The following is a 25,804-nucleotide window of genomic DNA, read 5'->3' on the forward strand; positions in this document are numbered from 1 at the left end:
ACCTTTTATTGTTTATTTTATTTTCACTTGCTGAATACGGGACAGACTTGACTGGTGGAAAGAAAGGGGAGAAAGAAAGAGGGAAAGAAAAAAAACTGAGAAGAGGGACGGGGAAAAAGGGCAAAAAACAAAAACCAACAGAATAAGCAGACAAAAAATACATATATCGATCACCTGGATCACCTGTTGAGAAAGAAAAAAGAAAGCAAGCAGAAGAAAACGAGAGTAATAAACAACATCACAATGATATATGGGAATATGACAGTAAATACTAAATATTAAACATTATTGTGCAGCACGTAAGATCGACAGCGCACAGTGTGCTTTGAGGTAGGAGCCAAAAAGGGTGTAGTTTGTGTGTGTGAGCACCTGTGTGTACACCTGTGAGCATGGACGCGCTTGTTTTTTTTAAAAGGTTCCTTCATGTAATGATCTGCTAGAGGGTGTGGGGGGCCACTGCCCCGTCCTCCAGGGCATGAAGCAGGTATGGAGATCGAAACTCCAGACATCCAGAGGCCCCCAGAACACAAGAGCCCAAGGAAGACCAACAGAGGGGCAGCCGCGCCACTATCCCAGAAAGAGCTGAGGAGAGTCCCAGATGAGGGGGTCACTCAGCAGCCGCGGAGCAGAAGCCAGGGGGGGTTGCAGTGACGTGCCCGTGAGCTCCGCCGGCAGCCAGCTGCGCCTGAGTGACCGAGCCCTGGGCCGAGAGGCCGAGGGCACCCCATCCCCGAAGTGGCCCGAGCGAGCCCCAGGCTCCAGGCCCCGATAAGCAGCCGCCAAGGAGTGAGCCGGTGTGTACCTGGGCACCCATCCCCGGACACAAAGAACCACCAACGCACCGATGTCTGAGGGCGTCCGCCACCGGCAGGGGAAGTGGTGGGGGGAGATAGGCCTCCAAACCTTGGAGGGCCTGAGATGTCCCCAGAGAGGTGGCGTCTGATACCCAACCTGACATATAGACACAGACATACAGGCACACACAAATACAAACATCCATTCCCACCCTCATGCTCTCATAAGCAATTACTCCACACTCAACCAACGTGGAGACAGACATAAAGAGACGCTGTACACACAATCACACTCCCCAAGCGTACTCTAAGAACCGGGTCTAGGTACCCTTGCCCCTGGAGGGGGAAACTGCACCCAGACCCAGGTGGTGTTACCCTTTTCCCTGCAGTGGGGAGAAGCAGACTGCCCCGACTCCACAGCAGCAGGGAGGCCCCACATTCCAGACCCCAGTCGGACGGCCAACTCCTCCTCCTAGCCCCCCCGCTCCAGCAGGCCGCAGAGAACGGGGGTGTAGGAAGACTCCAAACCTCCCTCCACCCGCTCATATGTAGTGTTGATGTATGTGTGTTCTAAGGTGCATTTAAAACCCAGGAGGGCATGGAGCTACCTGCCAGAGCAGCAGGTAAGCGTATAGCTCCTCCTGCTAGCCCTCAATGTCTACGTGTATTTAAAATTGAGAGGTGGGCAACGACGCCAGGGGTGAGGTGTACACCCTGATGGTAATTTGGAATCCGTGTAGCGTGCCCACCCCCAAGATCCTATATGTATGTGTAATGAGAGTGTGAGTAATGTGAATGTCTAAGTTGTGGGATAAAATTGAGGCAGAGGCAGCCAGAAGGGGACAGAGGGGGGGGATGCCTCCTCTGCACCCTGGTGACACACCCCTACCCCAAGGCCCTGCATGTGTGGGTGATTGTGGTGGAGCGGGAAGAGGGAGGCAGCTGGAGATGGGGAGGGAAGGAAGGGAGGGGCAAGTGACCCCTCCCTGGGGCCAGCTCCCCCGCTGACCCCAGTAGGCACCCCCATACTCTGCAACCCACCAGGGAAAGGGGGCACAGGCCCATCCGGACTGGGGCCCAGTGCAGCAGCGCCGCCCGGCCTCACAGAGCCCGGGACAGTCCACCTGACCCCACCACAGAGAAAACTGCACCCACCCCATCATCCACTCATCTTCCAGACTACACAAGACAATAGACACCCAGGCTGAGATCTTCCTCCACCTCTCCTGTATCTCCCCCTCCTGCAGAGAGAGTTCCTGAAGAGAGGAAAGCTCCTGCAAGATGTGACAACCTCCCCCACCAGTTGAAGAGCCCCCCAGGTGGCTCGATGCACCGGCAGCACCCTGCGCCAGGGCCGGGCCCCCATACACCCACCCGCCCACAACCTCGGCAACACACCAACCAGGACCCAAGCCCCTGAGGCCCGGCCAGGGCCCCAGCCCAGAGACGGAGCGCCCCCAGAACCTCACGCCCGTCCCGGACCCACCCAGGGGCAGCCAGGCTACCAGGTCAGTAACCCACGTCCGTCAGCACAGACCCTCCCCTAGCCCCGCTGCACGCAGCCACGAGGAAACCGTCACCTAAGAGCCGACAGAGCCCCTAATTGGCCATGACCGCTACCCCGGGTTGAGCCCCCCAAGGAAGATGCTCCTGGGGAACCCCCCGACGCCCTAAGCCTGTCCCTACCCCCACACCAATCACAACAGTGAAGATGGGACCAAACTATGACCCCCCACCCCCACTAGGTGATGGAGCTGATCAAAGGAGCCCAGAGCAATTAATCTGATGTGGTGGCAGAGGCTGTATCAAGACTAATGTAATCTAATAGATAATTTCTATATTGGTTAGAATTAAGATTATTTTTATTTTTCCAGTTCATGAGGACTGTTTTCTTGGCTATGCATAGGGCAGTGAAAACGATATGGGCTATATTCTTTTCCGTAGTGACATTATCTAAGCTGCCCAACAAGCACACTAAAGGGGAAGTTGGAATGTTACATTTCAGACACTTTGATAAGTCTTCACATATCTCACGCCAAAACTTCTGAACTGGTGGACAGAACCAAAGAGCGTGGATATAATTGTCCGGTGAATTGGTTTGGCAGTGTGAGCAGTTGTTGGTAGACGTAAAGCCCATCTTGAACATCCGATGACCTGTATAGTGCACTCTATGTAGTATTTTGTATTGAATTAATTGAAGACTGGGATTTCTAATTAGATGAAAGGTTTTTAAGCAAATCTGAGACCAGAAGTTTTGGTCTAAGTTAACTGATAAATCCGCTTCCCATTTTGCAATAGGAAGTGATATTGATTCATCTGTTTTAGAAAGCATTCTGTATATTTTGGATAGTAATTTGGGGGTTTTAAGAGTAAGAAATTGAACCACACTTGGTGGTGTTTGTAGTTCAACTTGACCTGGTTTAAATCTCTTTTTTACTATGGATTTAATTTGTTGATATTCTAAAAATCTTTTCTTGTTGATCCCATATTGTGTAACTAGTCTGTCAAATGAAATAAATTCTGTTCCTTCTAGTATATGTTCTAAATATTTGATTCCTTTACCACTCCAATCTGAAAAGTTTATCATATTATTGTTCTGTAAAATGTCAGGGTTGTTCCAGATAGGTGTACGTTTGCATGGGATTAATGAAGACTCTGTCAACTTCAGAAACTCCCACCATGCTGTCAGAGAGGAGCTGATGTTGATGCTTTTGAAGCATTCATGTCGTTGGATGTTTGAGCTGATAAATGGTAGATCTGAAATCTCTAGATTATTGCAAAGTGCTTGTTCTACATCTAGCCAAGGTTCATCTAAGAGGGTATGTTTTACCTATAAGCCTATAAGCCTGTTGGGTAAGAAGTAGTGCTGAAAGTTAGGTAGTTCTAATCCTCCTTTATCCTTGGTCTTTTGTAGTGTTTTTAAGCTTATACGTGGGGGCTTATTTTTCCAAAGGAATTTGGACATATATGAATCTAGAGATCTGAACCAATGAACCAATCGGTTTAGTTGGGATCATTGAGAATAAATAATTTATTTTTGGTAATACCATCATTTTTATAGCGGCAACCCTTCCCATGAGTGATATGGGTAGACATTTCCACCTAGCCAGATGACCTTCTACTTTCTTTAACAGTGGGATATGGTTTAATTTAGTTAGATCTGCAAGCTTGGGAGAAACATTAATACCTAAATATTTTATATTTCCCGATTGCAGTGGAGTAGAAGAGGAATTATGGAAGGAGCAATTAATCGGAAGGACTGTAGATTTTGACCAGTTAATTGAGTAATCTGATATTCTTGCAAAAGAGTTTATCAGTTCAATCACCCCAGAGATATTGGTTTGTGAATTTTGGAGAAAGAGTAACACATCATCCGCATAAAGGCTGATTTTATGTTCCACGTTCTTGCATTTTATGCCCTTAATTACTGAATTCTGTCTAATTGCTGCTGCTAGTGGTTCAATAAAAATTGCAAACAGTGAAGGGGAGAGTGGGCATCCCTGCCTGGTGCCCCTCAGGAGACAGAAGCTGGAGGATGTTTGGTCATTTGTTTTGACACAAGCTGTTGGGGAATTATATAATATTTTTAACCAGTTGATGAAAGAAGATCCAAAACTAAATTTGTGTAAAGTTGCAAATAGAAATTTCCAGTTAACTCTGTCAAACGCTTTTTCTGCATCTAAAGAAAATATTGTAGTTTCAAGGTTTTTACTGTATGAGTAGTCTATCAAATTAAGTAATCTACGTGTATTTGTTGATGAGTGCCTACCTTTTATGAAACCAGTTTGGTCAGGATGAATTAAGAGGGGGGTTATTTTCTCTAGTCTCTTCGAGAGAGCTTTGCAGATTATTTTGAGGTCTACATTTATAAGGGATATTGGACGATAGCTTGAGGGATATACAGGGTCTTTGCCTGGTTTTAGCAGGAGATTAATGTTTGCAGAATTCATATTTGATGGAAGTCTGCCATTTTCTTTGATTTCCAACAACGTTCTGTAAAAAACTGGTGCTAGAATCGTCCAGAATTCTTTGTAGAATTCTGCAGGAAAGCCGTCTGGACCTGGAGCCTTATTATTGGGCATACTTATCAGGGCTTCCTGGAGTTCACCTGATGTCAGTGGCGAATCCAGTGCCATTGCTTGAGTGTCTAATAATTTTGGGAGAGTTATGTTGTCTAAAAACTTATCAATTTCCTTTTTAGATGGGTTTATTTGTGGTGAATACAACGTTTTATAGAAATCCCTGAAGATGTTGTTTATTTGTTTCGGGTCATATACTGTGTTCCCAGATGAATCTTGAACAGCACATATAGTTGTTTTTTCTTTATTTATTTTTAGCTGGTTTGCTAGAAATTGACCGGATTTATTACTATGTTCATAATTTTGTAAGCGTAGTCTTTATACTAAGAATTTTGTTTTTTTCTATCAATTATCTCATTTAATTCTAGTTTTGTTTTGCGTATTTTGTTCAGTGTTTCCTGATCTTGGTGGGACGCGTAGGCTTCTTCTAGTGATTTGATGGTTTTTTCTAATTCCTGAATATTTTTGTTTTCTTTTTTCTTTTTATGTGATGAGAAAGAAATTATTTTACCTCTCATCACAGCTTTCCCTGCTTCCCATAGAACAGAAGCTGATGTTCCGGGAGTGTCATTAAAGTCTAAATATGAAGTCCACTCTTTTTTAAAATATTTAATAAAGTCTTCATCTTTAAGCAGTGATGTATTAAATCTCCAGTTTTTACTTGGCGTAGTATTATTCTTGTGCATTAGTGTTAAAGATACAGGAGCATGATCGCTGACCGCTATAGGGTGAATCTCAGTGTCTGAAATGTCCCTCAGCAGTGAGCTGCTGACCAAAAAATAATCCAGACGAGAGTAGGAGTGATGAACATGTGAGAAAAAAGTATATTCCTTACTGGTGGGGTGAAGGGAGCGCCATGCATCGCAAAGACCAAAGTCGCTCATATACTGTTTGATTATATTTGTGGACTGCAAATTACGCTGAGTTCCTGCTGTATTGAGCCTATCCATTTCTTCATTTAGTCCAAGGTTGAGGTCGCCTCCAAGAACAAGTGTGCCATCTAAGTGTTCAGAGAGTGCACTGAAAAAACCGTGAAAGAATGAGGGATCATCAACATTTGGACCATATACACTTACAATACATAGCTTTTTATCAAGTATATATAGTTTAATGATTAAGAATCTGCCCTCTGGATCTATAACTGTATCGAGTACTGTGAAATTAATATTTTTATGTATTAAAATTGCTACTCCCCTTTGTCTAGAATTATAACAAGCTGAGAACACATTAGGAAACTCAGGTGTTTTAAGTTCATTCGAACCTCTAAGAGGTCTGTGGGTCTCTTGTAAAAGGACAACATCTGCCTGTAGTTTTTTGAGTTGGTTAAATATTTTTAACCTCTTTTCTCTGGAGCCAGCTCCATTTACATTCCATGTAACGAATCTTAGTGCACCCATAGATGTCTGTGTATAACTAGGGGTGTGCGCTGTGTGTGTCGCTTAGACAGGTGGAGAGAGTACATCACTTGTTCATAAATAAAGAGAGGGAGAGAGAGAAAAAATGTGTGGCGAGATGCTCCCTGAGTCTGACTATGTGTGTGCATATTTACTAATATGAGTACGCTTGACTTAAGTGTGTGTATCCTATATGACTGTGTGCGCTGTCTGACTGACGTAAATGTGCTGCCGTTGAGCGCATGACTGTGCGTGATCGTGCTGTGCGTATGTGTCGAAATAAAGGATGTTGTTTGTGGATGAGTGTGGAAGCAGGTGATCGAAGCAGTGAAAGAAAGAAAGAAAGAAAGAGACCAAGGACAAGGGTGAGCAGCATAAAAACAAGAGGGAAAAGGAGAGAAGAAAAAACGAGAAGAAAAAAAAAACAAAAAACCGGAAACATTCCGATCAAACCATTGACGGAGAGTGACGGTGTTAATTCTGCTATGATATCACACTTAAGATGTGATTTGATACTAGTAAGTTAAACAGATGTTAATGCAAGTTAGTGTGAGTGGATGGGGAAAGGGTGTAGCGAATTCTTATCTGGTGTGAAGTTAATACAGCCACGGAGTGATGTCGGGGTCGCGGTGGAGCTGTCCGTCCACGTACAGCCGGTCCACAGCGATGACAGCGCGGGAGCCCTGCTGGATGAAGCCGCGTCGGATTGGGAAGAGGACCCTGCGTCGTTCCAGGATCTCTTTGGGGAACTGGTCGTTCACGCTGAAGTCCGTTCCTTTTAATTCCCTGCCGCGGCTTTTCACCTGTTCCTTTTGTTTGTAGTGGCCGAATTTGGCCACGATAGGACGTGGTCTCCCGGCCGCAGCCCGAATGGGGCCAAGGCGATGCACCCTATCAAAGACGATGTTCTTCACCGTGTCCTCCGGCAGCTTCAGGTGGGTTTTGATGAAGCTTTTTACCGTGGTTTCCGTGTCCTCTCCAGCGGCTTCTGGAATACCAGAAAATACCAGATTATCACGCATGCTACGAGCTTGTAGATCAATGACTGTTTCTTTTATTTTTTTATTTTCTCTATTGAGCTGGGTAACATTTTCTGTGAGACATTTCACCGACTCCCTTAGCGTGGCATTTTCAGCAGCGAGCGTTTCCACCTGCTGCTGGCTGAACTCCAGGGATTCTCGCAAGCATTTAAATTCCCGGTGAAGAATCTCCACCAAGGACAGCCTTGCGTCGAAACTGGACAATCGCTTGTCGATTGACTCCAGTATGTCGGCAATATCTTTTTTTTTTTTTTTTTTTTTTTTATCTTTGCCGGCTGGCGATGTTGTGCCGGGGGAATCTGCCGGGCGAAGTCTTTTCGACGATGTCGTCTCAGATTTGGCCGGGGAAGCTGCACACTGGGCCTTCTTCATCACGAGATCCTGGAAGCACTGATCAATGTAATCTTGGAGAGCCTCTAAACTCTCCCCGTTGTTCTCCAGGGTGTTGGAGATTATTTAGACAAATATTGTTAGTTATAAGACAATTGATAAGTGTATTTGGTAATACTGAAGCTTAAAGGAATTTGTTCAAATCTAAACTACCACTTGCTTTAATTTTCCGCCAAAATCTCCGATGTCTGACGTCAGTTACAACATGAGTCGCTTACCTTGTCCGTCACTTCCGTCACTTACCTCCCTTTCTCTCCCGTTTCTACTTCAGTCACGAAACTGATCAATGATCAGCTGATCGGCTTTTCTCTGTTGTTTATTTATCGCCCACTTTGCGCCAGAAAGAGGAAACCAGCCGATGTTGTGCTAAACAACAGCAGCACGTTTAAGCTTGATCAGCTGTTGTTAGAATTTATTTAATATTAATTTCTAGTATCAGCTGATGTTTGCTGGAGCCACAGCTGTAAAGCTGCTGGTCATGATATCAGTTTGGTTATCTGGTGAGAGGGAAACATGAAGATGAAACCAGGAGATGTCCTTACTGAATCATCAGAGCTGAACAGGTGATGTAGAAACAGGTTTACCTTTTAGGTGACATGAATGAGTTGAAGGGAAGTTATGAGCTGTTTCTGAGAGACAAATAACACCAGGATCCTTTTCTACGTAGCTGACAGCTGGTAACTGTGCAGGGGCGGGTCTAGCAAAGTTTTGCCAGGGGGCCAGGTAGGGCATTAACAGGGAAAGGGGGGGACAAGGAAATACTTTTCTTTATTATTCTCATTTAAAATGTCTCGCTTTTAAAAAAATAATTATCTGAGTCTTACAACAAACAATTGATAGATTGATACATATATACCATCAGAACAGTGTACATCACTGTCACAACAGTGTTTGTTTTCATTCAAAGGCTTTATGATTTTTCCTATAATGGCAGGCCGGTCTCTAGTCAAAATGCCCGGGACGATTTTTTTGTCCCAGTCCAGCCCTGTATGCAGCTCATCTGCAGTCTGGTGTTACCTACATCTTCCTATTCAGAAGGCAGAATTTCCGAGTTCTGAGTACAATCAAAAGCACCACGACTGCAGTTTTTGTGTTGGATGTAAAAAGCAGGCTAGAATCATGGCGGCGGTCAACGACGGTCCAGGCGTGGGATTTCTCTCGTGGAAATGTGCACATTATTTTTTCCTTTCTATTGGTAGGTGGCACAGTGCACTTGTGGCAAGTAAGCAAGCTAGAAGACTGGCAATCTTGCTGGGTATCCAGTTACGGAAGCAACACATTAACAAGAGAATTCTGAGTAAAACCAAAGTTACTTTCCCTAGTAACTAGTTACTTTGAAAGTAACGAGTAACTTGAAGTAACTGAGTTACTTTTTTAGAGAAGTAACTAGTAATGTAACTAAGTTACTAATTTAAAGTAACTTACCCAACACTGTAAATGAGTAGAGTTGCGACATTACATAATACAAAGTTATTTCATGTAATGATATAAATATATCATTACATGATATATATATGTAATGATATATATATATGTATTTATATGTATATATATATGTATATGTATATATACATATATATATATATACATATACATACATATATATATATATATATCATTACATATATATATATATATATATATCATTACATATATATATATATGTAATGATATATATATATATATGTATGTATATGTATATATATATGTATATGTATATATATATATGTATATGTATATGTATGTATATGTATATGTATATGTATATATATATATAGGTCTGTTGGAAACATCACATAAAACAGATACAAAGTAAACTGTTACAAAGCATCTCTGTACTGAATAAAGCAAAACATTTTTCAGTTCAGTTTAGTTTTCTTTATTTAGCACTCGGGCCTAGTGGTTATGCTTAGGTTGAATCTACTGGCAAAAGAGAGCCAGCTGAGGTGTTTGGCAGAGTGGAGTTAGGCAAGGTTCATTTACTCAGTCACAGCAATCAGTGAATGTTCTGCTCCCTCTGTTCCCTAAAAGTTTGCAAACCCCAGGAATCGCTGAAGCTGTATCCTGTTTTGGGGGTACTTCTGAAATTCTGACTCCATGTTCAGACCATGGAAATCAAGAAAATCAGATTTATCCTTTTTTTTTCTACAAAGAAGAAATCCAGCGGGCGGAGAATAGGGACGGATTATATGAGCAGCTAGTGAGTCTGTGGTACTTTCTCCAAAGCCTCTCGTTCATGTTTTATGAGACTGTACACACATCTTGAAAACAACAAAGCATCAGGAAGCAAATCAATAGAGCAGTCATATGGCCGGTATGGAGGGAGAGAGAGAAAGAGCTGTGTTTACTGAAAATGTCAGCTAGCCCATGATATACACCAGGGACAAAAGACAGATCAGGCAGTTAGACAGGCTAGGAACACAAGACTAACTTTAAACAGTTTTGGTGACTACTGAGACTCCAGGCAGAGATACAGTTATTGTTCCAATCTATATTTGAGCTATGAGTGCTAAGCCAAGAGTGTTCAAGAACCAGGGGAGTGTTAGGATCATTGAAAAGGAAAAGACTAATTTGGTAGAATGCTCTAGCTCTAATTTGGCACTTTTTTACTCTACCTGAGCACTCGAAGCAACTTGCCCCATTCACTCATGCACTTCTTCATATGCTTTTTTTGTTGTTGTTATAAATATGTGCTTTCTATCTAATATTTACGCTCCAATGGATGCAGCCAGGAAATGAACTACCAACCTTGTGATTACTAGATAACCTCTACTTTCTGAGCTACAGCCACTCCTGTTTTGAACATGATTGCCAGACAAAGCGAGACAGAGACTGATCAATAAAATTCTGTTCGGCGTCTCAGTCACCAAATTATTGGACTAAATGAGTGCGATTGTTGACAACTAGTTTAGCAGGCAGCAAAAGTCTTGGTAGGGAAGTGTCACTGTTTATTTTGCCCACCAGTATCCCAGCAGTTACTGACAGACAGCACACTGGACATCAAACAGGGCTATAGGGTTAAACCACTACCACACCTGGGGAAGTCTAACCACACATCACTGTTTTTGATCCTGGCATGTATCCCACTCAGCAAAACTGCTACAAAAATAGCACAGACAGTCAAAGACAGTCAAAGCTTGGCCAGACGGAGCCTCTTAGCAGTTGTAGGAATGTTTCAGCAAGACATACTGGGATATTTTAGAACACCCGGACCTGGAAGTGTTTTGTGACAGTGTACTATGCTACATCAGGAACTGCATAGACATTGTCACAGAGGATAAACACATTTGAATCCATCCCAACCAGAAGCCCTGGATGACCTGGGAGGGCCAGAGACTGCTGAAGGAGAGGAACACCGCCTTCAAGTCTGGTGACGTGGCTCTATACATCAAACCCTGTGCCAACCGGAAGAGAAGCATCCATGAGGCAAAGTCAGACTACAAGAGAAAGATTGAAGAACACATGGACAGAAATTAAAGCAAGCAGGTCTGGCAGAGGAACTGACCCGCTACTTTGCCCGGTTTGAGGTGGGATCACAAGAGGCAGCTGCATCCTATCCTGATACCATCAAAAGTCCCATCCTCACAGTGGAGGAGCACAATGTGAGGTGCATGCTGCATGCCGTCAAACCTCGGAAGGCAGCTGGACCTGATGGTATCTCAGGACACATACTGAAGGACTGTGCAGACAAACTGGCTGGGGTCTTCACGAGGATATTCAACCAGTCCCTGTTTTAGTCGGTTGTCCAACCCTGCTTGACGTTGTCTGTCACATTCAATCCATACCAGTTTGCCTACAGAGATAATAGGTCTACTGATGTTACTGTGGCCACAGCTCTCCATGCTGTTCTGTCCCACTGGCCACATTCCACTTGCCTTTGGGCGATGAGTCCACCTACAGGGATGAGGTGGAGCATCTGACAGTGTGGTGTAGAAAAAACAACTTGTTTCTGAACACTGCAAAAACCAAGGGGCCTATTGTGGACTTAAGGAAGAAGTCACTCACCATCAGCGGGGTCTGTGTGGAGAAGGGACTCAGACTTCCGCTTCTTGGGAGTCAACATCAGCGAGGATCTGATCTGGGAAACGCACACTGCTGAGGTAATGAAGAAGGAAAGAGACTGCTTTCTGAGCATTCTCACAAAGAAAAAACATCCCTGAAAAACTGTTGGTGTCCTTCTATTGCTGCACAGTAGAAACAGTCCTGGCCTTTTTTCCAGCTGCACAGTAGCACAGCAGAAAGAGCTCCACAGGGTTATCCAGATACAGTCAGCCATCCTCTGCTCTCACTTGAAGAACTGCACAGCTCCTGGTATCTCAAGAACATTAATAAAATCCTTTATTAAAGAGACCCAACTCACCCTGGTCGTGTACTGTTTGAACATCTACCTTTAGGAGGATACCTAGGTATTTAAAGAAAAATGCACCCTTAGAGAGCAAACGTTTCTTAGGAGGAAAGATGGCCAGTGGTTCTTGTAATCTTCAGGCAGCATTGCATTAAAAACAGGCATGATTCTGTTGTGGATATCACTGCGTAGACTCACAAGCATTTCCAGAAATCATTGTCTATGGACAGAGTTCGCTGTGCCATTTAAAGGTTAAAGCTCTGTCACACAAAAAGAAGCCATGGTCAAAAATGATGCTAATCTTTTTTTATGGTAAATGTTCTATGTTTAATTGTGAAAAGAACATAGGTTTATGTGATTTTAAAATTATTCTATTATTTGTATTTATATTTTGCACTTAAAAAAAAGAGTTATGTATTTGCACATTGATCCCCCTATAGTTGGCGCAAACCCTGCAGTCCCCCATTTTAAAGATAGGAACCACAATCCCAGTGTGTCAATCCAGAGATACTGCCCCAGATCTCCACGCAACATTGTCGAGGTGTGTCAACCAGAACAGCCCTACAACATCCACAGCCTTTAGGAACTCATGGCAAACTTCATCCACCCCAGGGGCTCTGCCAGCAATCAGCAATTTAACTGCCTCAGTGACCTCACCCCCAGTGATGGATGAGTCGTCCCCCTCGTCCCCTGACTCTGCTTCTTCTCTGGAAGATGCGTCAGTGGATTAAGGAGGTCCTCAAAGTATTAGTTCCACTGCCTGACAATATCCTCAATTGAAGTCAGAAGCGCTCCATCCTCAATATGCACAGTATACATACAGAACCGCTTTACTCTCTGGAGTCACTTGACTGTTTTCCTGAATCACTTTGAGTCACTCCAAAAGTCTTTCCTGTGGCCTCACTAAACTTCTCTCCACCCCGAGTTTTTGCTTTAAGTCCTGCCCGAGCAAGGTGCGCTTGGCCTGCTGGTACACATCGGCTGCCCCTGAAGTCCCACAGATTAGCCTTTCTCCACCTGATGCTGCCCTTAATCTGGTTCAGGGGTTACCACCTCAACAGGCACCACCCACCTTGCGGTCGCAGCTCAGTGCAGCAGTACCTCAGCAAGGTGCTAAACATGGTCCATGGTCCATTCAGACTCAGTTCAGTCTACATCACAATACTGTTGAAGCTCTGCTGGAGGTGGGAGTTAAAGATGTATCGGACCAGGGGCTCTGCTAGGCATTCCCAGTGCACCCTCACTGTATGTTTAGATGTGCCAGGTCTGTCCAGCATCCTGCTCTGCCACCTGATCCAACTCACCACCATGTGGTGATCAGCTGACAGTTCAGTCCCTCTCTTCATTAAAGTATCCAGAACATTCGGCCACAGACCTGATAATAAGAATACAAAATCAATCATCGACTTGCGGCATGGAGTATCCTAGTGCTATGTACACTTGTGAGAAAACTCTGATTTGCACAGAAGTCCAATAACAGAACACCGCTTGGGTTCCCACCAAGGGCATCTTCAGACTAGGACAGAGTCGAGCCCCAGACTCACCTTTCCCCAACAGAAAGGTGACGTTCCATATCCCAATCGCAAACCCTCATGCACCCCAGGGGCTCGACCACCACAGGGGTTTTGCCAGCAAGGATTTGTGACGTGTAGTTGGGATTGGTCCACCAGGGGCTCCGCCCTTTGCTGCCTGGCACACGCTGCACCTGATCCCTTCAGCGCCTTCTGCAGGCGGTAGGCCTACAGGAGGGTGGGCCTATGCCCCTTCTGCCCCTGACCGGGCCCCATGGGATGAGGCCCAGCCAACAGGCGCTCACCTCCCCAGGCCCGTCTCCAAGGCCTGGCACTGGTAACACTATCCCAGGCAGGGCCAACTGTTGTCTTGATGTGACAAATATAAGGGCCTTCTGAATCACTGTTTGTCTGGCCCCTCACCCTGGACCCTACCAGGGGGCAAAAGCCCCCCAACCTGGGATCCCTGGGAAACATAAACCCCCTGCACCACAATAAGTTAGTGATTAATTTCAAATAATATAAGTTAATTCATTTAGCCCCACCGATGTAAGATTTTTACAGGTCTTTTAATAGTAACTGATCTTTAATGTCCTCAAATCAAATGAAAGTAGTATATTTTTTTTTCTTAAAGACACTTAATGAATAATTAAAGCAAAAGCTACTACTTCCAGCACCACTGTCACCAAAACCTGTTACAGTAGTTAACTACTAACTAATTAATTTTTAAACTAATGTTGGAAATTGAAAGCAAAGCACAGATTTGCAGACAGGTGTGAACAAAAATGCAAAGCTTTAGGTAGGCTATTTTCCAGAATTACAGAATCCATTGTAAGGAAACCAAAATACACAGCACTTCCTTAACAGGCAGGGACATGCGGGTTTGATAACAGAAACTGAGACAAAGACTGAGTTGAAGACAACGTCATTCATACACAAAAGGATAATCGGGGAATTGGACAAGGGAGGGTAACAAGGTGCAGCTGAAGATTATCAAATACATTGAGATTTGGGGTGGGGGAGTGGGCAAACCTGACTCATTAGGATAAGACAGAAAACACTGAGGGAACAATATAAACTGTAGTGTAAACTGGAACTAATAAACTAATAAGGCTCAGCATATATGAAAATCTAAGAATTAACAAGAACCAAACTACGAACCAAACAGAGAACATATTAAATAAGGAATTCAAAATCTAGAAATCATAAAATAATCAGCAGCATTGACAGAATTAGTAGATTCTCTGTTTACATTGTGACCCATTAGTTGTACATTTTGATACACAAACTAGTATCAAAATCTCAATGTTGGATGTTGCCATTTGTTTTGTTTTTTTGTTTGTTTGTTTTTTTTGCCATTTGTTGCCACTTGTTGCCACACAGACACACACTCATGAACACATTGCTGCTGCTGCAGGAGACGGATGATGAAGATGAAGGCTCTTGCAACATTAAGGAGTGCCTCGAGGCCTTCCTGCGCTGGCTGCGAGGTCTCAGCTGGTTCAAGTGGCTCAGGAACAAAAGGCAAATAAATTACTCTGTGAAGTGATGTGAGCTCTGCCAGATTTAATGTCACACTTCCTTCTGTTCTTTCTTTTAAATATGTCATACAACTGGCTGATATTTTGCTGTAGCTATCGTTCAATCTGAGTGCTTTCTGTTTTACACCTACAATAAAAGAACCTACTTTTGGCTGCCCCCTGTCACAAGGGGTCACTCTGCATGTTTGATGTGTCTGACTGTATGTTTGGGCTTTTCCTTATGCTACTGTTTGAACTTGGATCTGTTTAGATGCTTCTCCAAATGTGGCCCATACCTACATCTTTCTATGGGCCACACTTAGCCTTCACTGGTGGCTCACTCATATGAAAAGTGTCTGGTGTTTTTTTCTGTCTTAAATTTTACAAAGTTCTCTGGTATTTATATTTGGAAAAGTTGCATATTGAATCATGTAACACACAATGTTCAGCATTATTATTGCTGAACTCCATAACCCTAATAAATCCCTCTAAATGCTGTTATTGGATTTATTTATAACATAGTGGTTCTTGTGAATAATGTGGTCACAAATATGCAGGATTAAGTACCATAGTAGATATTATACACAAGTGGCTATCCCAAGTACACTGAAAATCATCGTATTACAAAAATTACTGGTGTCCCAACAGAAGTTTTCCAGGATTTACAAAGCTGAACCATTTTCAGCCCGCAGAAGCTGTTTAAAACTGAAGTGTGACAGCAGTCGGAATAATTTACTGAGGAAGAAATTTAGGAGTAGCTACAACCCCAGTTCCAGAAACTTAAAATTAAAAGAAAATAAAAATAGTAGAGTGCAGTGATTTTTTTATACCATAAAATACCTCTGTGCAACAGGGCCAAAAACCAAAAACATTTGGAGCCCCCATGATCTTCAGGGCTCCCTCAGGCAGCAATTCATTTAAAAGGCACGATTCTGCTATGATGCTGCACAGTGGGAAACATAATCCTAATTCAACTTTTAGAGACATGTTACTGCCTCAAATTGACGGAATGAGTAAGGACAAGAGAAGCGTGCATGTCGGTGGGAGAAGGTAATGTCGAGCAGGGGATATGCATCCATCAAGATAGAAATATGCAATATGGTAGAAAATGCAGAAACCAGATAGACGAGAAGCAGGTCAGACGAGGGGGTCCAAAAGCTGGGAGAGCAACCACAGTGCTGCAGGACCGGGCTGAGTCATCTGAAACAGGTGAGGAAAACCCTGGGATGGAGAAGGTACCCTAACAGATGACCAAGGCAAAAGGCAAACCCTTAATGCCGATTTGCGGCAACTGTTGGAGGTGATATTTAAGGGAACTGCCAAGAGCAAGCTCAACAGCCTTTGGAAGTTCATCTACGAGGTCTGCAAAGAGATGTTTGGTGAGCTTAGGAGGAGTGAGCCCACAGCCCCAAGGAAAGGCAGAAGAGAGAGAGATGGAACAACTGACCAAAGACTGACACCAACTCCGTCGGAACTGTAGGAAAGCGGCACCCCATGACAAAGCCAGCTTGAAGGAGCTGTGGGAGATCTCTGTCCAGAAGAGCGCAGTCCTGGGAACAGCTAAGATACTGCGCAGGACCCTCAAGCTCCCAGGTAGAGGACCCGAGATTGAAGGATAAACCACCCGCACGGGCGAGCTGGGTGTTTTTTTTTATATGTATATATGTATCTGTGTGTGTGTGTGTGTGTGTGTGTGTGTGTATATATATATATATATATATATATATATATATATATATATATATACATATATACATATACACAGTGGTCCCTCGTTTATGGCTTTAGTTACGTTCTAAAAATAACCCTCGATGGGTCGAATCCACGAAGTCCACTGTTATAGAATGAAACCAGAAAGGCACCCACGGCTGCCTTTGACGGTGCAAACGTTTTATCGACACTGTTGTGTTTGTTGGGGAGGAAACTTACAAACATACAGTACAGCACTTCAGAGTCACACTGCTAGCGATCGAAGATTCATGTAAATTTGACAAGCTGAACACATTCTGTACTGTACAGGAGACACGGTGCAAGATTGATTGACAATGGTCTACAGCCAAACAGGACGCAGAACACAATAAGCTGTAAAAAAAAAACCATGCAAAATTGCACAAAAAATAAATCTGCGAAACATTATGCAAATTATGCACAGAATTCGATTTGATTCTTCAGTTTTGATGCGTGTGAGTCTTTTGGTCCATAAAAGAGAGGGTGATTTACTGTCCACTGAATTGGGCACATGTTGAAGTGCACTCACTGAGCTTGCTGTGTCTTTTCATTTCCTCTAAGACACTCATTTAAGAGTGAAATATAGAATATACACCACCCCTATCTGATGATTCAGTTCACAATTTCCAGCTTGTACTTGGCTGCCTGAGAAAGAGCACCAAATCTCACTCTCTCACCTCAGCTACGACAGCCTCTGCGGAAAATTGCCTGCTCTAAAAATAGCACAGTCTAAAGATGCCTGGAAGCTAAACGAGCCACAATAAACAAAATGCCACTGCAGGAAGCAACCTTTGAGTCGCAAAAATGAAGCCCACGCTTCTCTTTTCTCTTTTGCTTGAATCTTTAAAGCAGTGACATCACTTTAAGTCTCCAACACAGAGAATAATTTACCTCAAAGATAAATGAGTGGAACAGGCTAACATTTTGTCCTGACCTCTAAATCTATGAAAGCAGATTACCTTTAGTACATTATACAAGTGGAATCCTAATTTTATTAGAAACCTGACCGGAGAAAACTACCAGATATCTCCTCCAATATAAATGCTCATAGGTCTCTGTAGTCAAGGAGGATAAAAGAGAACAATATTAGCTGTACAGCAGAAATGCATCTGTAGGAATGACTGGCTTAGGCTCTATGTCATAGTCTACTTTCTTAAAGCTCTCCTGGACAGTAACAAGAAGTCTCAGCAGTAATGTTCCAAGCATATGGAACACTTTTGTTTTCACACTTTATAACAACCAGTCCTCTGGTATCAGACTGACTTTTGATATAATATTAGTCCAATCCAACTTTATTTATATAGCACTTTAAAAAAAGTTGACCAAAGTGCTTTCCAATAATAAAACAGAGATAGCAGTTAAAAACCATACACCAAGCAGACAAAGAAGTAAATATAAATAACAACAAAATAAATACATAAATGAAAAAGAAGATAAAAATAAATCAGTATATATATTAAATAATAAAACATGAGTAAAATAGACAATGAGATATACAATGAATATGATTAACAAAATAAAAGGATTAAGAGTGACCAACAGCTGACTAAAACTGACTACAGGTTGACTCTGGTACTACTCCTAAAAAGCCTTTGAAAAAAAGTGTGTTTTTAAAGTGATTTAAACATTTCAAGTGTTGGTGCATTTAGGTGCAATTTAACCCCCACTTTATCTTTAGGTGAAGTCTTTTTTTTCCCCAAGCACACCAAACGAGTTTACAAGATAATAGGTCAAAGGTTACCATAGTTGTCATAAGTTTCTTATCCCGACACACTGGGTATCATAATATGCATCCGCATCTTCAAAGGGAAGAAGAAAAGACACATTAGTCTCTTTACGTTTAGGCTTTATTTTTCCTGCTTTTAGCATAAAGTAATCCATTCGCTGCGATAATGTCAAGGTGTCTAGGTAGTTTATCAAAACACCTGTTGTCCTAATCTGCCTTTTTTCTTTTCTTTTTTTCTTCTCAATAATAAGCTAGCCAATAATGCTGTTTTCCTGGGACCACTATCCCCCAACCAACCTACTGGCGTATTCAGTTACACAATGAGAGTTTTTTTAAATTTGATTCGATTCAATTCTGTTTTATTTATATAACACCAAATAACAACAGTTATATTAATGTTGTAAGGTAAACACTCTACAATAATACACAGAAAACAGAGAAACCTATAACAATCAGATGACCCTCTATAAGCGAGCACTATGGCGTCTTTTTGGATAGATATGTTTCAAACCACTGCAGCGTAGTACCTTTAATATCTAAAGCATATGCTAATCACCGTATTAAAACATTATGGGCAACAGTATTAGGATAAGCACAGAGATGAGTCTCTGTTAGAGGCCATAAAAAGATCATTTGTAACCTTCACTAAAGCTGTTTCTGTGCTGTGATGGGCTCTGAAACTTTAGCAAAGCAAAAGACCCAAAGTCCAAAGGAAGGAAGGAAGCTGTGGTCTACCATCCTTAAAAAAAAACAATTACATCACTGCACAAATCAAAATATTATTACACTGGCGTGATCCTACCTCTAAAACACAGTGGAATGAGATTGATTATGGAGTGATACCAGATGTTCATATACAGGCTATATTACGAACATATGGAAATGGTAATTAAAGAACAAGGAGGATAATATTAAAACTCTGAGCTGGCATGCGTAAGATTCAGATTTTATACCAAACAGACATGATGACAAGTTTGAACTCTAAGGAAGAGTTCTGGGCTAGAAAAGCAGGATTCTGTAGATGTCTCCAACTAACAACTTACTATGATCAAAAAATCTGAGAATTATTATAGATTCAGCAAACCTTTTATTCAGTTGTTCATAAATTCTTATGGAGCAAATTGTAAAAGGGGAATAATTTCCCAAATTAACAAGTCTCCAGAATATGAAAACACTCAAAACAAAGAAAGGGAGAAAGAGAAAGATGGGATAGGAAAATTGGGAGAGGTAGGGAGGCCTCACAAAAGCAGACGATGAACAATGGAAGGGCATCTGAGTAGTTCAGTGGGAAAGCACAAAAACATATACAGAACAATGTAGCAAAATTATTTTATTACTCCCCAGATGAAGGTGCACAATAAAAAAGGTGCAAACTGCAAACCATTATCATGTCTTCTGGGAATGTCGACAAATACAAAACTATTGGATTGAAATACACCAGCAACTAGAAAAGCTATAAATACTTAGCAGACTTTAAGACCGACATTATTCTTTAATAGAAAGAAAAGATATCAGTAAATATATGCTGTTTATTCTAATAGCAGCAGCAGCAGCTTTTTTTAAATTGGTTGGTTTTGGTTTTGGTTTTTGGATTTTTGCATTCACTTGTTGGGGTGACACATGTTTGAAGTCAGGAAAAGTCAGGAAAGGATAAAATCCCGACTGCTACTGCTGAAAATTAGGAGTTTGGAATTACAGCCCTGTTGCACTAATCTCGTGTCACATCATGCAAATATACCATGTAAAAAGTATCTGTTCTACCAGATCTGCAAGACTGATGGAGAATCATTTATAGAGCAGCATCTCTTTTTGTTTAGATGAGAAACATGTAATTCTGTATATCTACTGTGTTTGGTGAGTCTTTAATGCAAAAGAAATTTGCTCTGCGGGACAAACTCAGCCTTAAACACAGAAGAGAAAATCATTTAGTCAGAACCACTATAGACAAAAGAAAATTGTTTTTTCCCCAACTGTAGAAATGTGTCTTTAGGGATGTAGCTCTGTTCTGGAGAGAGCAGTAGTAAAAGCCTAGCACAGTACACACCAGGCAACGAATGCGGGGGGTGGGTGGGTTGCAAAGCAGTTTGCAGATGTTAGTTTGCACAACATAGCTGTGCAAGCTAACACAGCTAACACAGGTTTAGTTTAACATCTGGATTAATAGTTAGTGAAATCATTTTCCTGACTATGAAAGTCTGAGTTGTGCATCCTTTCCCCTGATTAGCTGTGTGGAAAAAAATCATTATGTAGCCGTCCACTTTTTCCGGTGCTCCATAACTAAACATTAGAAAATCCACTTTGCTTGTGGAGAAACTAATTATCTAAATCTAATCTCAGCCATCCACTACTTAATCGTTTTAATGCTGCAGTGGTTCCTAAACAGTGCAGGATTCTATGATATACATTTAGAACCTAATGAGAAGTATTGGAGTGCTGCTTTCATTGGAGTTAATGAGGTCATTTTAAGAGAACAACCTAAACATCCTACACAAGGAAAAGCTTTGCAGGCTCATGAATCAGTCATTTGCTAATCATGGTAAATTAATTGCTACTGAAATAACTCTTTTACTCAATTGGAGCTCTCCAATTGCTTCGACACATGGACACGGTGAGCCAGGGATCAAGCCTTCTGACTGGTAGACGTCCCACAATGTCAACCACCTAATGAATATGACCCAAAATAAACATGCTTAAATGATCACATGTAATGGCTAACTTCACAGGCATTTTCTTACAGTCAGGTCAAATGCCATTTGTGATGTCTTCTCAGATTTCTACATGTGTATTTAGGAATGCCAAACCAGGTTTATTTTTGAGGCATTCGCCAAATTTTATGTCTTTTGTCCTGATTTTGTTTGTTTGCTCTTCCTGCCCCTTTATAGAATCACATCGCCTTCGCTGAGGTCACATGATGTGGAATCGGCTGTGTGGCAGACCCACTGGACGTCCACACTCTTCACCGTCCAATCCAATTATTAAGAGTGCAGCGCTAAACCCATTCTTAGTGTGTGTCTGGTCTGTGGTATGTTGTTCTTTGTTGTCTTTATCAGGCCCCTGTTTTCACTCGCAATTTCTTGTACTCAAAGAAAAAAGGTTTCTTTTGCTTCCATCTATGCACTTATTCTGAATCGTTGTTGGACTCCCAAATGAAGCCAAGCAGACTGGGAGACTAGATGATCATGTGAAGGACTGGACTGGATACAACATCAGTGCTGCTCAAGTCAAATACATTATTATTTTATATGTGAAAAAGTATTTTTCCAATAAGATGGTTATAAGGAAAAACAGTAAGTTGACTGACTGTCAAAACTCTCTCTTTCTATATTTTATTACTTCCTTGTGTTGCATCACATTTCTAAAGCAATGCTGTGAGTATCAGAATGTAACTACTGAGCCTGTATTTATCAAATTAATCACAGTGAAATTTTCAACTTAAATCAGTGATAGAAAATAAACAGACTAAAGAGGAAAGGTATACTGTACCAATTCTGATTGCATAAACAGAGTTTCTGAGTATTTGTCGCTGTAAGACAGAAAGCAGCAGTGGTAGACTAGAATGATTGACAGATGCAGCATAAAACTGCTAACGTAGCCCCCACAATGTCTAAAAAGCAGGGTAATGGTGTTTGGGGGATGTTCTCTCATGCTCGTTTCCAACATTTGGGAAGTCCAGTGCTTTGCTGGACCACACATGAAAATTCTCAGAACGTTGATAAATACAGGCTGAAGTTAAAGGAGCAAATAAGGAAAACTGAAGTGTTTTTCATCATGTCTGACTTCTCCAGCCATCTCACTAAGGGTTTAGGGTACAACAGTCTATGTGTTTATACAGTATACAGTCAGCTGCAACCAATGACAACAATATACACTCTGACTATACTTTGACAAAAGTATTTAGGCTTTCTTAGCTGCACCAGACAATCACCCCTCCCTCTGTTTTTGTTCTGTGTCTCTTTGCCTTCGACTTCTAGACTGCTGCTTTGACTTTCTCCTATAAAAGTTTGTGATATAGTTTTCAAACCTGCCCTCAACACTTGAAAAGTGCCCAGGAGCTGATATACAAAGCAGAAGAGTTCCAAAAAGACTTAGTCCATAACTGACTAAGATGATGAGCAAACTAAATTTTAAGTTATTATTGTTGAAATGCCCATACTTTGAAAGTTCATAAGTTTTTCTTTGTTTCTTGTAATTGTAACCAAATTTAGTATGGTGACTCCATTTATTTCATAGCAAAGTCAGCCACCAAAGCAAAAGCAACATGTAATTACAAGATTGGATAAGTAGGAGAAAATGGATGGTAATGATTGATGATTAAGTAGTAAATATCTGGCATTTAGGTTTAATGAATGGCGCACATCTGCATTAACTGCTGACATCAGAAAAAGACTGTCACATGAAATTTTTGATAAAGACATACTTGAAATGATAAAATATCTAAAGATATCTGTTTTCCTTAACACTACTTAAAATAAATCAGAAATCACCATAAATCTTGTCCCACTTCTGTAGTATTGTAGGTTAGCGTTGTATCCAAGTCCCATTTTTCATCTGTGTTGTCATTGCGGTGTCATTTGTATTGGGACTCCTTCTTTGTACCAAAACCATTTTGGGCTTTCTTTGGCATTAAAACACACAGAAAATCTATTGGCCCTTCAAATCTCTATTTTTGTAGTGACAACTAAAGCACTTATTGATGAAGACTGCGAATAAGAACATTCACAAAACAGCACTTTAAATCAAGCTATGACTTCCCTCATTGCTAATGAAATGGCCACAAATTTCATAACTGCTTGAAAACAAATCACACAGAATATTTGAGATTTTAAGGAACAAAACCTGCTCAAATGTGTATCAGAAGAGCTGCAACACTGTCCCAGTATGCCAAAAGGTTGATTTTGTTCATCTGGACGTTTTCAGTGGGAGAAACGTTTCATCACTCATCCAAGTGACTTCTTCAGTCTCAGCTGACTGCAGGTTTCCCAACCTTATAAACAGTACATTTGCATAATAACTAAAACTAGCACCACTGATGAACAATGGGCTGGGAGGTCAGTTCCTTCATCATTAATATGCAAATTGTCATGACCATTGATCAACAAATACTGATCAATAACCATGAGTACCATTCACAGAGAGTTGGGGAATGGCTGCAATCACAGCATTGTAAGATGGTGACAGATGTACCCTTAGGCCCCCTCCTCGATTCAGAGATGGTCTTTCCCTTTTCACGTAAATGGCCTCCTTGACTCCGCGCTCAAACCAGCGTTCTTCCCTGTCCAGGATGTGTACATCCTCATCATTGAAAGAGTGTCCACTGGCCTGTAGGTGTAAATAGACTGCAGAGTCCTGGCCTGACGAGGTAGCTCTTCTGTGTTGTGCCATCCGCTTCACCAGAGGTTGTTTGGTTTCTCCGATGTATAAATCCTGGCAATCCTCCTGGCACTTAACAGCGTACACTATGTTACTCTGTTTGTGTCGGGGGACCCGATCCTTGGGGTGGACCAATTTTTTGGCGCAGCGTGTTTTGGGGTTTCAAAGACAAAAAAACTCAAATGTTCCGATACTCCTGACACATAAAGGGTTTTTGCATAGGCAGCGGTTGTCCTTCTCTTTTTTTATTTGTTTGTATTTTATTTGTATTTTTTGTATTTTCCTTCTGATATCTGTACCTGAGCTGAGGTAACGCAAACATTTCCCCGTCGTGGGATCAGTAAAGTCTTATCTTATCTTATCTCTTATCTTCTCTACTGGATCGGCTGGAGCTTTCTTTATGTGCCTTTCCAGCTTTGACAAAAGTCCATCTGGGATAACCACATTTACTCAGGACCTTCTTGATGTGCTGTTCTTCTGCCTCCCTGGCCGCTGTGTCAGTGGGGATGGTGTTCGCTCTGTGTTGTAGCGTCCTGATGACACCCAGTTTATGCTCCAGTGGATGATGAGAGTCAAACTTTAAATACTGATCCTTATGCGTAGGTTTACGGTACACTTCAGCTTTTAGATGTTCCCCATTACTGATATTCCCCAACTCTCTGTGAATGGTACTCATGGCTATTAGTCAGTGGTCTCTGATCAGTGGTTGTTAATCAATGCTCATGACAATTTGCATATTAATGATCAAGGTACTGACCTCCCAGCCTATTGTTCATCAGTGGGCTGGTTTCAGTCATTGTGCAAATGTACTGTTTATAAGATTTGGGGAAACCTGCAGTCAGCTGAGACTGAAGAAGTCACTTGGATGATGACGAAACGTTTCTCCCACTGAAAACGTCCAGATGAACAAAATCAACCTTTTGGGATTTACTTACCTGGATGATTGAGCATGCATCAAGACTATCCCAGCATATTCAAAACAAAAGAGAACTGTAAAAACGTATATGTTAAAACTACAAAAAATGCTTATATGTATATCCTTTCAGTCATATTGTACATTACTGCTTATCTATTTTCTTATGACTGTGCATTGTGTGTGGGTGCGTTCACAATAGATGTTTCTTTTATCTCTCAGATAACTGTTATTGCTTCTTTATCTTATTTAAGTAAAACAAAGTATGTTTCATGTTAATGTTCACAATTACACTTACATTTTTATACTCTCTGTTCTATTTATATTTCAGTTCTGCTGTGTATCCCATTCCTTAAATGACCTTGTTCTGACAAGGGTTACAACCTTTTCTAAACTTGTGATTTTTACCTTTTTCCTCCATGCTGTAGTGATTCTTTACTTCTGGTGGACTACTTTGTATGGATGTCATTGCACCTCTTCTGACCAAGTTATTTTTATATTATTCATGTTCTTCTTTTCAAAATTCTATCCAGTTCTTTTCAAATTTTAAGTTAAAACTGTGACCTTTTACACTATAGAAGAAGTTGTTTACAGCCTTTGAATAAAAAACACTAAAAGGACTCAAATCCCCATCTCTTTTTTCTGTTAGGTCTTAATCGTTCTTAATTAAGTATTAATAATCATACTTGATTAATCATACTTGATTAAGACTTTCCTTCAAAGCTTTAATTTTTAAAGACACTTAACTGATAATTATTTTTTCTTCCAGTCCTTGAATCTGCAAGAAAAAGTGTTTTCAAGCGAATATTAATTATATTCAGAGTTTAACCTCTAGGAAGGCAGGGGGGTGCAGGAAATATGGATGTTCTCTGTCCACTTTTCTTTATCCTCTTCATTTGTCCTTCCTGTATACATTTTGACTATGTGCGTGCATCAAGGACTTGCTAATGACTAAAGGCATAGGCTACAGCCTAGCTTCAGCCTGGGAGGAGTG

The 25,804-nt window shown here is 41.6% G+C and overlaps 1 protein-coding gene across 1 annotated transcript in view; it reads left to right on the plus strand.

The window, feature by feature from the left end:
• The window catches only part of LOC134618937 (phospholipid phosphatase-related protein type 5-like), a 116,368-nt gene extending 91,093 nt beyond the window's left edge, over positions 1-25,275 (plus strand). Inside the window, exon 6 of the mRNA XM_063464567.1 lies at positions 21,410-25,275. Within this exon, the coding sequence (XP_063320637.1) occupies positions 21,410-21,439 (30 nt within the window). The 3' untranslated portion in view covers positions 21,440-25,275. The remainder of the gene's footprint in view (positions 1-21,409) is intronic.
• Positions 25,276-25,804: the final 529 nt, after the last annotated feature.

This window comes from Pelmatolapia mariae, linkage group LG20 (assembly GCF_036321145.2).
Source record: "Pelmatolapia mariae isolate MD_Pm_ZW linkage group LG20, Pm_UMD_F_2, whole genome shotgun sequence".
Taxonomy (NCBI): domain Eukaryota; kingdom Metazoa; phylum Chordata; class Actinopteri; order Cichliformes; family Cichlidae; genus Pelmatolapia; species Pelmatolapia mariae.